Raw genomic sequence first — 17,477 nt, forward strand, 5'->3', positions numbered from 1 at the left:
TAGTACTAGCGCACGACTACTAGTCACCTATTAAAATTACACCTAAAAAAGCCATTTTACTACTTTTATTATATATAAAATCAATAACTTAAACTAGATATTTGTACTTGAATTTTAATATATATATTATTTCGATATTAACATTTAATAAAATTATATTTTTGATACTCTATGAATTTTTTTTAAATCATTGATTATATTATTTAAAAACATATTTATAAAAGTTCATGATTTTCGCTTATTTTATTAACAAATTTCAAAATTTTAAGAATATTTTTTCCTTTTAGTTTTAATTTATTATTCTTTAATTGTTACAACGGATTAGTAACAGGCTGTAGAAATCACCAACTTATAGGCTATAATGGTATTATAGGCCTCAGTGATTCAGCTGCAGTATACCGGGGGACACTAGGCATCCAAGGAAATCCTCAGGCATGTATATAGTATTAGTCATAGGATACCCTAGAAACCTAGAACATAGTTCCCAGGACAGTAGGTCCTAGGAAAGACAGAACACAGTAAGCAAGAAGGCTTCACTAGGATTAGTAATGTCCCAGGGGATTAAACTCCAGGACAAAAGGACAAGCTAGGACAATAGGAATCATGGGACAAGTGTCATGTGATCAAAAGCCGGTCGACTTGTCGGTCGACTTCAGAACGAAGGTCTATATAGGGAATGGGATTTCATTACAATGTAGAGCTTCGTGCTCAAGAACAATCATTAGTTTCATTACTATAGTTACGAGAATTGCAACCAGTTACAACCTTATTGAATTCCTACTTGAAGTCTAGTCTAAACCACCTCGAGAGATCTCTAGCCACTTCCACGTGACCCTAGAGGCAGCTCCCGTAACATTAATATGAAAAATTATTAAAAATAAATAATATATTTTTTAATAAATTTCATTTGATTTTTAATCTAATTATATAATTATTTATATAAACTAATAATCTTAAAATTTAAAAATTAGAAGTATATTCTATAATTTTTAATGAATTTTAATATGATTTTAATAAGTGACTAGTAGTAGTACTCGGTGACTATACCTTTTCTTGATATTTTACTTATTTTCAAGAGTTCTACTTCCGCGATAGTCAGTTGTCTTAAGTGAGTAAGGGAGGCGGCGGAGAGATTAATAAGTGAGTAGAAGAGTAGAAGATGAAGAATAACTAGGTTTAGTCTTTTTCTAATAATATATTCTTTCTTCATAGTTTTAAGTAGATGAAGAGGTGAAGGAGGTAATAGAAAATGAGGAATACTAAGTTTCAATTTGATGTCTTATTCTAGACATTCTAATAAAAGAAAAAATAAATAAATAAAATTAATATTCTTAATACTTCATTTTTATAAGTTCTGCTTCTAAATAGTAATCTTGAATGAGTAGGGGAGGCGGCGGAAAGATGATGTGAGTAGAAGGATGAGGAATAATGAAATTGATTTTAATATTTTTATAAACTATATTCTTATAATAGTGATTATGAATAAATAGGGGAAGTAATAGAAAATGAAGGGTTTTGTTCTGCCTCCACGGTAGTGGCCTTGAGAGGGCGGCGGAGAGATTAAGTAAATAAAAGGACAGAAAATGAGGATTTATTAAGATATATTATTCTAGTAATATTCTAGTAATATTCTGCCTTTACAACAGTCCACGGACAGCCTTGAATAGATGAAAAAGGCGGCGGAGAGGTGGTGCTTATAGTGTTTGAGTGAATAGAAGAATAGAAGATGAAGAACTCATTAAAATCAATCTTTTTCTAGAAATTTATATTCTGCCTTTACGACAGTGACCCCCGGAGGGCCAGCGGAGCGTCATTACAAAAGGCCCTTGATATTGAAAATTTATTGTGAACCGCTGAAAATGTGACAATTCTTAAAATCAAAATCTAATATAGAAACTTTTCTACTATTGAGCTTGATTACATTTTTATACTTACATTAACTTATATATATTCACCAAACCTCACTGTCGACTGAAGATTGATATGATAAGAGTTTATGTTCTGAGGCATCTTCAAAATTCCAACCCTGCACGGTCCTCCAGATCTCGCTTCGATAATCACATGATCGAGTTAGGGTTTTCCAAATTTCCCACTATTTCGCGATTAAGCCTGCATTGCTCATCGAAAAAAAGTCGAGATATTGAAACCAACGACAACCCCACGACAACCCCAAGGTACGTTATCGCCAATTTGTGTGCCATCATACATCTTGTTATCTAGATAATCGCTGACAATTTAATTCAACAGTTCCTAATTCAAAATGAGTGCGTAACCTTCGAAACTCGATATATCATATATCAACAATCAACGAGGATATCAATACTGATGATGATTTGAATTACAGCCAAGGGAACTTCCAGTTTCGGAAAGCGTCACAACAAGACGCACACTTTGTGCAGACGTTGCGGTTAGTTGTGAATCCAATTCTTTGCGGCGGAGAGAAGGAGGAAATGAAGTCGGGGATCAGGAGATGGACAATTGATCAAGGACTTATTTTTATGGATTTGGGATGAGGTTCGAGATGAAGAATTCAAGGCTGATATACTCTGGTTTCAATTCACAGGTCGCAGATCTCTCCACATCCAAAAGCACACCTGTTCAGGATGCGGTTACCCAGCAGCCAAGACCCGTCAATGTACGTTTATTCCATCCATCCACCTTTATCACCAAATCGATTCAGAAATCTACACGATATACTCCTACCTCCAATCATCGATTCACCGAGGAGAAATGAACAGATGAACAACAATACGAATATATGCTAATATATCATTAAATAGATAACTGGGGTGAGAAGGCCAAGAGAAGAAAGACCACCGGTACCGGTCGCATGCGTCACATGAAGGAAGTTCCAAGAAGATTCAAGAATGGATTCCAAACCGGTGTACCAAAGGGAGCTAGAGGACCAGCCACTAAATCCGAGTAAATGTTTTACAACAATTTGGTTTGCTTGCGTGGGATGGATTCAATAGCGACGAAAGGGTTGGCGAATGAATGGCTTTTTTGATCTGCTAGAGAACTGGGAATGAAAGCTACATTTATTGAGGGAATCTTTTTTTAATGAGTGTATGCGAAGTTCAAAAAACTCGGGTCGCATGAATGTCTTCGTGGATCGTATGAGGGTATGAAGTGGGTTGGGTGCATGCCAATTTTTTTTTACAGACATGACATTACATGACATGTTCTCTAGCAAAAATTCCATCGTTTGCAATTCAAAGAATTTTGTGATGATGAGAATTGTTTTCTCTTTTTGTGATTTGTGAGGTTTTGGGTTTGTGAAGTGTAGATGGGATTTGGTTTATGGATTGAAATATGGATTTTGTGATGAATGGGAATATGAATGGGAATTTGATATTGGAAGGTAGATAGACGATAAATGATGAGTGAGGATTGAGGAATGACGAATGACGAATGTCAAAGATGTCTTTTCTCTTTTGCAGGCCAATTGTTTTACTATCCTTGTTCTTGAAGTTTATGTAGATTATTTACATCTAGGTAGGTGGTAGGTAGGTGGTGGTAAGTAGAAGGTAGGGTTTGGTGTGTGTAGTATGGTATGATGTGTGTGTGGATAGGTAGGTAGGGAGGGTGTAAATGGTATGGTATGGTAGGGTGTGAATAGATGGGTATGTCGGCAACTATACTGGAGATGGTGGGAAGGTCTGAAGGTGGGTGGAGAGTGAGTCTAGAGTGAAGTGAAGTGAAGTGAAGCAGAAGAGGGGTTTCAAATGTACGGGAGTTGGGGGTTGAGGATTGTTGGTTGGAAGGAGGTTGGAAGGGGATGTATGATGGGATGTATAATGGGATGTATAATGGGATGTATAATGGGATGTATGATGGGATGTATGATGGGATGTATGATGGGATGTATGATGGGATGTATGATGGGATGTATGATGGGATGTATGATGGGATGTATGATGATACATAGCATCTTGATATAAGGTGTAATGTATTAGTATAATATAGTATATATACTTATAATTACTAATATGTATATAAAGTATATATATAATTTGATATAATTTGATATAATTTGATATGATCTAATATAATGAATTCTTATATTCGAATATATATTTATATTTATATTTACATTTGTATTTGATATTAATTCATTCATTAATTTCTGAATAAGATAGATAGATATAGAGAATTTAATCTCTCTCCATACTGAGATTTATATATATTTCTGCTTTTCTCGATCAAGACTACTGGTATAGTAAATTGAATGCTTTTTTCAATGTCCACTTTTTCTCTTCTCGTGATATTCATCTATGATCTCTCTTACTACTCTAGATCGTAACCTCTAGAGTTAGGAAACCCATATTCATGAGCCCTCCCAACAAACATGAAGATAAAAATAAAAATACAATTCTCGTCTCTCACTACCCTAATCTATATCCATTCATCCCTACCCCCACCACCTACTGTCCCCTCTCAAAAACCCTCACACTCCCATCTCCACCCACAAAATACAAAAGTTCTTTTTCCTCTACCCCTTCCATCCCCTCACTCGGATTTGCCCCCGCCGTAATTCGTAACACTCCACTTACATCTCTCGCTGCGCCTGTATCCAGTAATCTCGTACTAAGAATCAAATCTGCCTCGTGAGCAAGTGTGGTGGTAAATGCGGAGGTATTGGTTGCGAGAGGTGATTGGGGGTGAGGAGAGAGGAGAGGAGTATCGATTGAGAGGGTGAGGATGGTAGAATGGATGGCTGGGAGAGAACGGAGAGAGAGAAGGAGGGAATTTAATTCCTGAGTGATGGTTTCAGGGGAGGGAGTACTGGCGATGAGGAAATCGGGGGAGTCGAGAATGAGGATTGTTTTTCCGGGGGTGGAGGAGAGGGTGGTGATGGATTTGTTGAGGAGGAGGGAGATGGAGGGGAGGAGGGGGGATTTGAGGGGGATTTCTGACCCGGCGCTGGGACTGGGAGGTTGGGTTTGGGGCAGATGGAGGGAGCTGAGGCCGTCGAGGAAGAGAAACCGGGATTGTTGGGTTAATTTGTCGAGGTCGAGATTCTGGGGTGGGATGTTAGTGAGGATTTAGAAGATGGATGGATGGGAGGGAGAAGAATGAAAAGTGGGTGGTGGGAGTAGAGGAGGGTTTGGAGGTTTGGAGTTTAGAGTAGCTTTTCTTTTCTTCACATTTGTTGATTTCTCTTCTCGCTTGAGAAAATTCAGCGATTATAGTATAGGCAAGGTAAGAAATACAACTTTGTATTCCCCTCCTAAAATCCTCGAATATCTTCAAACTCATACACCCCTTTAAAATCCCTTCATCATTCCCTTTCTCCAATATCCAACACCCCAAGAATTTGAAAGATCCAACCCCCCCCCCCCTCCCCGAACAAAGAGTAAGAAAGGAAAAAAAACATACAATCTTCCTAGCCCCCTCTCTCCAAAACCCCATATCCCTCATAAAACTCAAAAATACCACTTTTGTCTCTCCCTCCCCATCACTCATTCCATCTCCACCTCCATTTTTCTGCCCCGTAGATGAAAATATCGCACTCAGATATCGTAATAAAAGCCAATTTGTACCTGCGCCCAATACACCGGTGAGGAGAATCAAAGAGGATTCGGAGGGGAGAGAAAGGTAGGGTGTTAAGAGTGGTGGGATAGAACGGGTGGTGGTGGACATAATTTTTTGGCTTTTGGATTTGGCTTTGACTTGGGTAAGGTGCGATATGATGCGTGATGTGTGGGTGTGTGATGGGATTTAGGGGTGGTTTGGGAGGTTGGTGGTGTGGTGGTTTTTGGCGGATGGTTTGTTGGTTGTAATTTGTACTTTGGATTGGAAATTGAATGAAGGTTTATGGTTGGTATGATTTGATATGAATTTATCTGATCTGATATTCAGAAGTAAAAAAAAGATATAAAAATTACATGCACGTGAGAAGATGATGAGATTGAGAAAATAAAATTTGGCGGGCACGGCGGGATGATGATGTCTGATATGAATGGATGAATGGTGGGGTTTAGATTGAAGCTTTTTGTTAGCGAAAAATATGGTTGAAAATTGGATTTGGAGGATTGGGTTTTGATATTGATATTGGTGATGAATGAATGAGAAGAGTTTAATAAGGAGGGGTTGAAATGAATGTTGATATTCATTAGTGTTATTGTATATATCTATATATCTAGGTAGGTAGTAAGAGATGAATACTTGGAATATGCATGCAACATTGTATAGAATATTTAGAGAAATTACTCTCGTTTGATCAAAGTACTCGAGGAAACTAGGACGTGAGCTCACCGGAAGCAAGATAGGTTGAAGATTACAGTAAGGACTGATAACTTATCAATATTTTGTAATTTATTTATTTCCAACTTCTACCTACAATCAATGGATTATTGGATACTAGCAATGCTAATGATAGTCTAGTTACAAATATGATAACATGTTATATCTAATTAATCAAGCCCTCGAATTTATATAAGAATATATAATTTCTGTACTCTCTACTTAATCTACTCCATCTTATCTCATACTCATACTCATACTCATACTCACACTCGTCCTCATCATATCTTATCCTCCTCCTCCTCCTCCTCATCAAAAAGCTCCAACGCGTGGGGTCCATCTACCTACCCAGCTAACCCTCCCCTCCCTCCTACCAAGCTGTGAATGCCATGTCATCTAGCTCTTCGCTCTTCGCTCTTCGCTCCAGCATAACCCATCCATGAGCCATCCATCCCAAACCAAAACAACAGGAACTTCCACGGGCGGATTCAATTCGGAGCATCCAACGCTTGAATCTACAGTACTACCTACATAAGAGTGGAGAGATCCCCATTGCGTTTTTCGGAGTTTGAGGAATCCTCTCAGAAATCGGTGGGAGCGATTAGAAATCTCCTTGCATCCATAACCTTACCTATCGGCAATGAGGGGCTATTGTGATGATGAACAAATAGAAGATACTTGTACGATGTAGCTAGAGTCCGTCCTATGATACTTGTATACTTTGTCCCTAGGTATACAACTCATCATACGAGTCTCTACAAACCTACAGTTCCAAGTGATACATCTAGACGATCTTATATTTTTCCGCATAATTTTCCATCCGAGTAGATTGTGTGAAGGAAGTTATATTTCATCTCAGACTATTTATTTATTTATTGTCAAAGTAGATAGAGAGAGTACCGATACAAAATCAAGTCAAATCAAGTACGTACCTACGTAGTATTGAAAGCAAGCTCAGCTCGCTCAGCCAAAAAGACCCCGCATCAATCCAATCCAATCCAACCCAATCCAATCCCGACCATATCGCCGATTTGTAGAATACCTTCGCTTCGGAGTTGCGTACTCGGGTTAAGATTCGCGAGAGAGCTTCTGGGGATTCTATACTTTGTTTTTGTCTTTACTATATACATTGCTTTGACATACATTGTATATTATCACATTACAATACAATACAATACAATACAATACAATACAATACAATACAATACAAGACAGTACAAGACAACGACACGACACTATATCTTCGAACCATTGTCGAGAGATCACTCACCTATCAACCTCACTCCTTTACCAACTCACCTCTATACTCCTCACCACCACCACCACCACCAAAATGTGGACAAACCCTCGTTCTCCTTCCCCAAAAATGTGGTCACCACGCAACCCTCCTCCTCAATCCTCCCACCGATCCTCTCACTCACAATCCCATCCCTTCTCTCCCCTCTCCCCTCTCACCCCCTCCGGCCCCTCAGGAACCTTTCCCGCTCCCACCCAAAAATTAAAGAATCAAGGGAAACGCATCGCGCAGATTGTAAAGATTAAACCCGAATGCGTGGAATTGTATAAGGAGTGTCATGCACGGGTTTGGCCCGAGGTGTTGAAACAGATTAAGGAGTGTTATATGGAAGATTGTATTTTTCTGTCCTTTCCTCTTCCCCTCTCTTCCTTTCCTTTCTTCCCATCCTCGAAACAGTAATCAACCAATCAAATAAACCTAAAACTTCAATAACTAACCCCCCATCAAGATTCCATCCACTACGATCCCCAACACAATCTCCTCTTCGCATCATTCAAATACGTCGGCTATGACTATGCAGGAGACATGGAGAAGATGCGAGAAAATCCCAAAGTACGCGAGTGGTGGGCCATGACGGATTCGTATCAGGAGAGTCTGGTGGAGGGAAGTACAGGGAGTACGGATGAGAGGGGGTGGTGGAAGGGTGTCGAGGAGGTGTTTTATGTTGCTTAGAGAGGGGAGAGCAGGAGAGGGAAGGGGAGGGAGGGGATTTGTTTATATTTCCTGAGGATGAGGGATTTGTGATGTGATGTGTTATGACTGGATGGGATGGAATGAAATCACGATTATGACGGCAATTGAAACAGAAACAAGAGACAGGACACAAGCGAGAAGGGGAAGGAGAAGAGAGCAGGAAGCAACAGAATAAAAATCTCAAAGATAAGACAGAACAGAACAAGATATGACAATATGATCTAACACGATCTTCAATCCACGCTCAAAATCCAGATCAAAGTCAAAAGTCTATGAAAATACGAGTGGTGATTCTATGATATGGATATGAATATAAATTTTCCAATATTTCCATCCCAGTTTCCAATCCATCTTCAATCCCATCTCTTCTTTTTCCCATATTGTGATTGGAATTTCGGGTTTCATACTGGATTTTTCTCTTCTCTTCTTCATCAATATCTCATTCTATTTCTCTATTCTCTTTTCACTCCAACTTTCCTACTTCAACTCTCTTTCCTCCTCTATTCTTATCTTATCTTTCTCTCTCTCGCTTTCAATTCCACTTCTCAAAGCTATAATAGCATACTCCTCCCATTCCCACTTCCACTCCAACTTTCTCCCTCTCATTCCTGCACTAACTTCCCCCCCCATCTCCCTTCCAAAATGACGCTCCGCTGGCCCTCCGGGGGCCATTGCCATGGAGGCAGACTATTTCACTATTCATTCATTTATCTACCCATCTATTCATTTACCCATCTACCTCACTGCCTCACTACCTATCTACCCACGAACCTAGCTAGCTCACTAGACTACTAGATAGGTAAACAAACATACAAACAAACCAAAAAAATACACAAAAAGCATCATCTTCGAGCGCAGTGAGCTAGGGGGTTTGGGGGCTTGCCCCCATTTTGATTGTTGTTGTTGTTGTTGTTTGGATTTGGATAGATGGGTTGGAGTGTGGATGGATGGGGAGAGTTTGGATGGGGGATAATAGGTAATAGGTGGATGGAATGCTGATGGGGAATTGAGATAGAGAGGTTTGATTGAGATACTGATATGCTTGATGTGAGATATATATAAATGTATAAATACAGATATTTTCTACCAATAGAATTAGACGATAGAGGGATAAATTACATAAATTGAATTGGTGCTGTAGATACCTACATATAGACACATGTGAATTTTGGCACCATTTGATTCAATTCAATCCCGTTCAATAATATGGGAACATGGGAACATGGGAATATACAATAACGCATACACCAACCAAGTATCTATCTATACATAAATCCAAATCCAAATCCAACTACCAAACCCCCCCCTCTCATTTCCCCCACCCCTTCCACAACCCCCCAAAAAGTCCCTCTCCCCCCGGATGCCCCTCTCTCCACTCCCTCCCTCTCCTTGCCGCCCCCCTAATCCACTCTTCTAACCCCTCTCTCCCCAACTCCGCAATCTCTCTACTCCCTAACCTTCCCCCTTCCCCTTCCCCCATCACCTCCCCCCTCCAAAACCCCACCAAACTCGGTACACTCCTGACCAAATACCTCATTCCCAACCCCTCATTCATAATATCCGGGGCATCATATTCCACCTCCGCAAACAGCACTCCTCCTTCTTTTTCCCCCACTCCCGATTCGAGGATTTGGTGCAGGAGAGGAGAGAGCGTTTTGCAGGTGGAGCAGTAGCTTGTGGTCCAGAGGGTGAGAAGGGGTTTGGAGGTTGAGGTGGAAAGACTAATGTAGGTTGATAGGTCGGGGGGGTAGCGGATTCTGTTTTGAGGAGGGGGTTAGCGGGGGTTGGGAGATTTGATGGGGGAATGAGAAGAGAGGAACATACGGAGAATATATCCGATTTTGATCTTTCTTTGAAGCGGTACTGGCGAATTGTCTCCTTGAATGTAGTATCGCTGGCATTGGAGAGGATGTAGATATAGATATTGAGATGGCTCTGGAGAATGGTGACGAGCTCTTGGAAAGCGAACGCGGTATGTGTTTGAGATTTGATGGGATCATGGTGATATCGTATCGTATTGTACTGTATTATATGTATATATGTATGTGTTGATGTGGATATAAATGCAATTGATGCTTCCAAGTTCTATCGCACGCGTGTTTAGTTGTTTGAGTTTGTGATTCTTGATTCTCAATTCTCGATTCGATTAATATATCAGTACCTAGATATAATATCCAAGAACTTCCTCAATTCCTCAATCTCTCAGTAATAAAGCTTCCCAAGCTCGAAATTCTAAATCCGATTCCTCTAAATAACAAATAAATAATGAATATCAACAAACTGTCCTGCAGAGTAATAGATAGATGAATATTAATCGATTGATTGAGCTCCAAGTTACCACCTACCTAGCTACTCATACCTATGACATAATTCCTCTCTCCCCGCGGCGCTAAACCAAACAGGTGCGTCGTGCTAACATACAACACAGGCCTTTGCCAAAGGGCAAAAGGGTGTATCTCTTCTACTTTTGAGATTTTTGAATATACTAACTAAAAAAAAAGTGTTAAAAATTTCTCATTGAAAAATAAGACTTACATCTATTTTCCCATAAAAGTACTTTTAATACTTTTCAAAAGACCTCTTCTTATACTTCGAAAGAGACATTAAATTATAAATATAATATATGAATATTCATAGTTACTTTATTCATACTCTGTATAAATACTCATACTAACAAACTACATATTATATGATTTATATATTATACCTAACGTAATTCATCAGCATATAGACTATATTATCATATAGACTACTTTAGAAATATTCTAAAATCGAGCTTTTTTTAATATTTATATTTTAATAATTAATTATAATTTTTAATCTTTATATATATGTAAGAAATCATATTAAAAATAAAATATTTATAATATTTAATTTTTTTTCTAAATAATTCATTTTAACTCGAGCATATTATACTTTATATTATAAATACTCTTTTTCTCTAACAACTTTACAATAATCAAAACTTTCTATAAAAAAAATTTCATAATACTAATATAATTTGAATTTATTTATTAAATTTTCATAGAATTCTATAAGCTAATAAAGAAAATATATGATTATATATAAATAAATTTTATATATAAAATAAAAGAAGAGAATATGAGAAAAGTTAAGAAGAGTTTTTTCGAAATAACTCTCTAATTTATATTATATTATATTCTATTACGAGGATATAGTGTTACGGAGGTACCCGCACCGCAACATAGATTATAAGATAAACCTAAGGCCTTAGTATTGGAACCTACGAAAACAGTATTGAAGGGATAATTGAATTAAAGGATAATTAAAGATAGTGGTAACCAAATTAATAAGTAATAATTAAAAAATAGGTATCTATCTTTTGTTGGTACCTATCCTACAATAGGTATTGAAGGGATAATGATTATAGGTTATTTAGTAAGTATAGATTAGATAAGTAATAATATCATATAGGTTATAGGGCAAGTATTACGTGATGAATAGATGGGATAGGTAAGCTATCCAGGCTATCTGTGAATAGACAGGATAAACAATCTACTCAAACTATTCAGGCAAAAATGAAAATCTATATAAAGGAATAGGTTTTATTACAATGTAAAGCTTCATGCTCAAGAATAATTATTAGTTTTATTATTATAATTATGAGAATTGTAATTAATTATAACCTTATTGAATTTCTATTTGAAATCTAATCTAAAACTATTTCAAATGAACTCTAGACATTTTCATGTGATCTTAAAGACAGCTTCTGTAATACTTTGAGTATTCTTTTTGTTTCAAGTATTGATTCGATAATCTATTATTAAATATAATAATTAAAAATGTCGCTATAAGTTAATCTACATTAACAACAGATATTAACGATATCGAGATGATTGATATTTTATAGAAGATTATTATTAACGAAACTCTTAAGATTGTCTTATTAGATAAGTATTAAGATAATTGATAGAAACTCGATATTTTCCTTTTGTAATTAGAAATCTATTTTTGATTTAATAAGGATAAGTTTATAGCTATGGAATTCAAGAGTGTATAGACTATATTCTATTTTAAAGAAAAAGTAAGTAAGTAGATTTAATTATATTTATGAGATTATTTCGAGTATAATGAATAGAATTATATATAATCCATTTGAACAATCTTCAATAGTTTTGAAGGATTTAAGATAGAAATTCGTAGAATCTTTAAGAACTCTAATAAGCTAGAGGTAACAAAAGATAAGATCTTTAATTTCAAGCAGATAGGATTAGTATTGAAGTATACCACAGAATTTTGAAGATATATGAGAATAACCAAGTAGAATGAAATTGTTATCATAAGTTATTACTATAAAGGACTTAAACTAGAATTTAAATTGGAATTAAAAAGATTTATTAAGAGTGTAAACTTGAACAATCTAATTTAAAACTTTATCGAATTAAATAATCGTCTTTATCGATATCGATAAAGTTAATGATTATACAAACCCCAGGGAAATCAAAAGCAAAGGTGTTATTGTAAAAATGAGAATAAATCATATTATAATCTATAGAGATATAAAGATTCTATAGAACTCAATACTATATACTACAAAGATGGGAATAATGATTTAGAAAAGAAATAAAGACAAGAAAATAACTTATACTTTGAATATGGAAAAGTAGAATATTAAGTAATAGAATATTGAAACAAGAAAACAAAGGGTAAAAAGAGTAACTTTAAAAATAAGTTTAATAAAGGTTAACTTAATACTATCTTCATACTACAATTGTGTATTGTTAATATAATAGGGCTAGCTATATCATCATCAATTTACAAAGAAAAGCTTGAAGAAGAAGAAAAGATCGAATACCTCTTATGAGTAAACAAAGACCTATAGTTAGAAGAATTATAGACTATTCAATAAATCGATTAATGGAACCGTTGTATTTAGAGATTTGAAGATATTAATAAAGGAATTATCAACTATAACCTTAATATAATGAATACTAAAAAGGGTGAGACTTACAAGGTCCGGTATATCGATTAACATCAAATCCTATAATTTGGAATTATTACAAATTCATTCTTTTTAAAGAGAATTAATAATAAACATCTAGAATGACCAAGCTAAGGGAAGCTATGGGAAATCTTCTACTATTATATGTCGGAGAACAATAAGGATTAGATTCTGTTCTTTTATAGAAAGGTTAGAGAAGAGTATTATGTTTAGATCTAGGCTATACTATTACTATTGGTAATAGGGATAATAATAAAAGTAACCTGAGGGATATGTTGATATACTTTATAAAAGGATTTACTTAATGATAAGATTAGATCAGGAATTAGTGTTATTTATTTAGAAGAAGAAAAGCCTCGATGGGTAACATTAGAGGATAAGATCATTTAGAATAACAAAAATGAGCAAATTACATTACAATTGAATATTATAGGATAAGTAGAACAAATATATTGTAGAATCAAAATAAACGAACAAATATAGTAAGTTATAATAGATTCAAAAACTATAGGAAATTTTATTATATTAGAAGCTACAAAGTACTTGGAAGTTCTATTCCAAAAGAAACAAAACCTTTATTAATTATAGTTAGTTGACGGATAGTTAATAGAATTTGATGGAAATGTTTTATAAAAGATATAATCAGTATGAATGAATATAATCCAACATTTAAAAATTATATAGCTTGATGTTGTACTATTAGGCCAATAATAGATCATCTTAGGAATGTTATAGTTGAAGGTATATAATCTCAGAATAGATTAGTTATAAGGAATAATGATATTTGATTAGTATAAGGATGGTTATAATGATACATTTAAGGCGTTTGTGAGATGTAATATGCGCTAAGGGGAATTGAATGCGAACAACCCTGATAATGTAGGACACTTAGTTCAGGGTTCTTTATTAAAAACAAAGGCCAGTATATCTTCTTTATAAATACAAAAGTTAACGATATAGCAAAAAATCGCAATCAAGGTAAAGAAGCCTATAATACTAGAACAATACAAGAAATACAAATATGTTTTCAAAGAACCAAGGATTTATAAGGCTTTATTAGAATACAAGTCATATGTTACGGGAGCTGCCTCTAGGGTCACGTGGAAGTGTCTAGAGTTCTCTCGAGGTGGTTTAGACTAAACTTCAAGTAGGAATTCAATAAGGTTGGTAACTGGTTGCAATTCTCGTAACTATAGTAATGAAACTAATGATTGTTCTTGAGCACGAAGCTCTACATTGTAATGAAACCCATTCCCTTATATAGACCTTCGTTCTCTCTCCTGGTCCCTAGGACCTCTCCTATATGTTGGATCGTTAAGGATCGCAACGCGCTCCAGGAGCGCTGAAGCTCCTTGACGCTCCATCACGTGTAATTTATGTCATGTGACGCGGTATGTTGGATGCCGTCGTAACATCATAGGATTATAAAATAATATTGAAGGAAGATAAGATACCTATACATACTCTAATTTATTTAATATCAATTGATAAGCTAAAAATATTTAAAGAATATATTGATGATAATTTGACTAAGGGATAGATTAGAGAATTTATATTTCAAGTAGTAAATCCAACTATGTGGGTACTTAAGAAAGATAGTATTAAGAAACTAATTGTGGATTACAGAAAGCTTAACATGCTTATAAAGAAAGATTGATATTCATTTCTATTAGTTATGGAATTAAAAGATCAATTAGGTAGAACAATAATATTTATTAAGATGAATCTATAAAACGGATACTACTTGATTAGAATAAAGAAAGACAAGGAATGAAAAATTGTTTTTAAAACAAAATATAGACTATATAAATATCAAATTATATTATTCGGACTAACAAACACACTAATTATTTTTATAAAACTTATAAACAATATACTATTGTAATACTTGAATACCTGTTATATATACTATTTGGACGATATCCTAATATATTTAAATAATAAGGTTCAATATATTAAAGATATTAATAATATTCTTAAAAATTTAATCAAAGTCGATTTGCTATGTAAATTAAGCAAATGTGAATTCCACATTACAGAAATAAAGTTCCTAGAATTTATTATATTAAGCTAAGGGCTCAAGATAAGCAAAGTGTTACGGGAGCTGCCTCTAGGGTCACGTGGAAGTGTCTAGAGATCTCTCGAGGTGGTTTAGACTAGACTTCAAGTAGGAATTCAATAAGGTTGTAACTGGTTGCAATTCTCGTAACTATAGTAATGAAACTAATGATTGTTCTTGAGCACGAAGCTCTACACTGTAATGAAACCCATTCCTTTATATAGACCTTCGTTCTCTGTGCTCAGTCGGATCACAAATGATCCCTCTGATCCGATCAACTGGATCACTAATGATCCCTCTGATCCGGTTACCTAAGCGTCGGGGTCACGTGACGTCTATTGTGGCAGACCATCGTAACACAAAGATAAGGTTAAGGTAATGCTTAAATAAAAACAGTCAAATACAATTAAAGAATTATAATCCTTTTTAGGATTTGTCAACTTTTACCAAAGATTTATTAAAGGTTATTTAAAGATTATAATATTCTTAATCAATTTAATCAAAAAGGATTAAGGAAGTTTCGAATAAATCATTAAGACACAAAAGTTATTTAATACACTCAAACAAGTAATAGTAAAAGAATCAATACTATTAATATTCAATTCTGAGAAGTCAATTATAATGGAAACGGATTTCTTAGATTTTGTTATAAGCATAATTTTAAGCCAATCAGGCCAGAATAAGAAATAATAATCAATCGTATTCTATTCTTGAAAACTATCACCAGTCAAATTAAATTACAAAATATATAACAAAGAATTACTAGCAATAATCGACGCATTTAGAAAATAACGAGTTTATTTGAAAGGATCAAAATACCCAGTACAAGTGTACACAGATCATAAGAACTTGATTTACTTTACCACAACAAAGTAATTAAATAAACAATAGGTTAGATAATCGAAGATTATGGCCAATTATAATTTCAAGATTTTATATATTAAAGAATTAGAAAACACTAGAGTCAACACTCTTAATCGAAAATCAGAATATCAAGAAAATAAATTGTATGAGTTATATACAATATTCAAGAAAGAAGGTGAACCACTAGTTTACAATGTATTACAGCTTGTAGCTATTTATATATTAAAGACAACCATCTCAAAAACCAATTCAATCATATTACAATAAAGATGCTACAATTATATGTATATATAAGACAATAGAACCAGGATTTACAATAGAAAACGAAACTATATACTTTTATGAGAAAATATACATTTCAAGTCAAATGATTAAGGAATTTGTAATAGAACAATATGAATTGCCAGCATATAGATATTAAGGGATTGCAAGAACATTTACAAGAATCCAGGAAATCAATTACTTCCCACAAATAAAAACAATAATTAAAGAAGTTGTTGGAAATTGTAACACCTATATACAAAACAAGTCGTTACAATATACTCCGTATAATCAGCTTCAGACCCTAAACATACCTTTTCAGCCATAAAAGTCCATTACATAAAACTTTGTAATTAAACTACTACTCTTAAAAGATTTTACTACAGGTATTGAATATAATACAATACTCAATATAGTAGACAGACTAACGAAGTTTATATATATAATACTATTCAAGGAAATATAGAATACTAAACAACTAGTATATATATTCCTTAAGATTATAATAGGTATATACAAAATATTAGATAAGATAATCTCAAATCAAGATAAGCTTTTTACCTTGAAATTCTAAATTATCTTATTAACACTTATAAATATTAAAAGAAAACTATCAATAACCTTTTACTCATAAATAAATAATCAAATCAAAAGGACCAATTAGATAATAAAAGTATATCTTAGATGCTATATAAATTATCAACAAGACAATTAAATAGAACTATTACCTATAGCATAGTTCATATATAACATATTAAAAATAGAAACCATAAAGATAACACTAGTACATACTAACTTTAAGTTTAATTCTAAAGTATATTAAATATTGATATTATAAGAAGTTAATATCGAATTAGTAATAATATAAATTGAACAACTAAAAGATTTATAAAAGTAGTTCACTCTTGATCTAAGATTTATATCATTCAAAACGGTAGTATACTATAATACAAAATGTAGTATGGAATTTATGCTTAAAAAGAAGGATAAAGTTTATTTGCTATAACGAAATATTGAAATCAAAAGACCAAGTAATAAACTCGATTATAGGAAACTAGAATTATTCAAGATTGATAAGGTAATAGAAACAATTA

At 34.4% G+C, this 17,477-nt stretch overlaps 4 protein-coding genes across 4 annotated transcripts; 2 read left to right on the forward strand and 2 right to left on the reverse strand.

Annotated features, from left to right (window-relative positions):
- Nucleotides 1-2,260: 2,260 nt before the first annotated feature.
- Nucleotides 2,261-2,926, forward strand: EAF01_000469 (uncharacterized protein; the record flags this gene model as incomplete). The annotated part of the gene is made up of 4 exons (XM_038908719.1): nt 2,261-2,264; nt 2,345-2,407; nt 2,564-2,635; nt 2,781-2,926. 4 exons carry the CDS (start codon nt 2,261-2,263, stop codon nt 2,924-2,926), a joined length of 285 nt encoding a protein of 94 aa, XP_038775625.1.
- A 1,498-nt stretch (nt 2,927-4,424) lies between these two features.
- On the reverse strand, nt 4,425-5,643 carry EAF01_000470 (uncharacterized protein; the record flags this gene model as incomplete). Its single annotated transcript, XM_038908720.1, has 2 exons — nt 4,425-5,021; nt 5,380-5,643. The coding sequence occupies 2 exons, from the start codon at nt 5,641-5,643 to the stop codon at nt 4,425-4,427; spliced, it is 861 nt and encodes a 286-aa protein (XP_038775626.1).
- Nucleotides 5,644-7,579: 1,936 nt separating this feature from the next.
- On the forward strand, nt 7,580-8,236 carry EAF01_000471 (uncharacterized protein; the record flags this gene model as incomplete). Its single annotated transcript, XM_038908721.1, has 2 exons — nt 7,580-7,877; nt 7,992-8,236. The coding sequence occupies 2 exons, from the start codon at nt 7,580-7,582 to the stop codon at nt 8,213-8,215; spliced, it is 522 nt and encodes a 173-aa protein (XP_038775627.1). The 3' UTR covers nt 8,216-8,236.
- A 1,309-nt stretch (nt 8,237-9,545) lies between these two features.
- On the reverse strand, nt 9,546-10,236 carry EAF01_000472 (uncharacterized protein; the record flags this gene model as incomplete). Its single annotated transcript, XM_038908722.1, has 2 exons — nt 9,546-9,993; nt 10,061-10,236. 2 exons carry the CDS (start codon nt 10,234-10,236, stop codon nt 9,546-9,548), a joined length of 624 nt encoding a protein of 207 aa, XP_038775628.1.
- Between the last annotated feature and the right edge of the window lie 7,241 nt (nt 10,237-17,477).

This window comes from Botrytis porri (assembly GCF_014898465.1).
Source record: "Botrytis porri strain MUCL 3234 chromosome Unknown BPOR_001, whole genome shotgun sequence".
In the NCBI taxonomy this organism is placed as follows: domain Eukaryota; kingdom Fungi; phylum Ascomycota; class Leotiomycetes; order Helotiales; family Sclerotiniaceae; genus Botrytis; species Botrytis porri.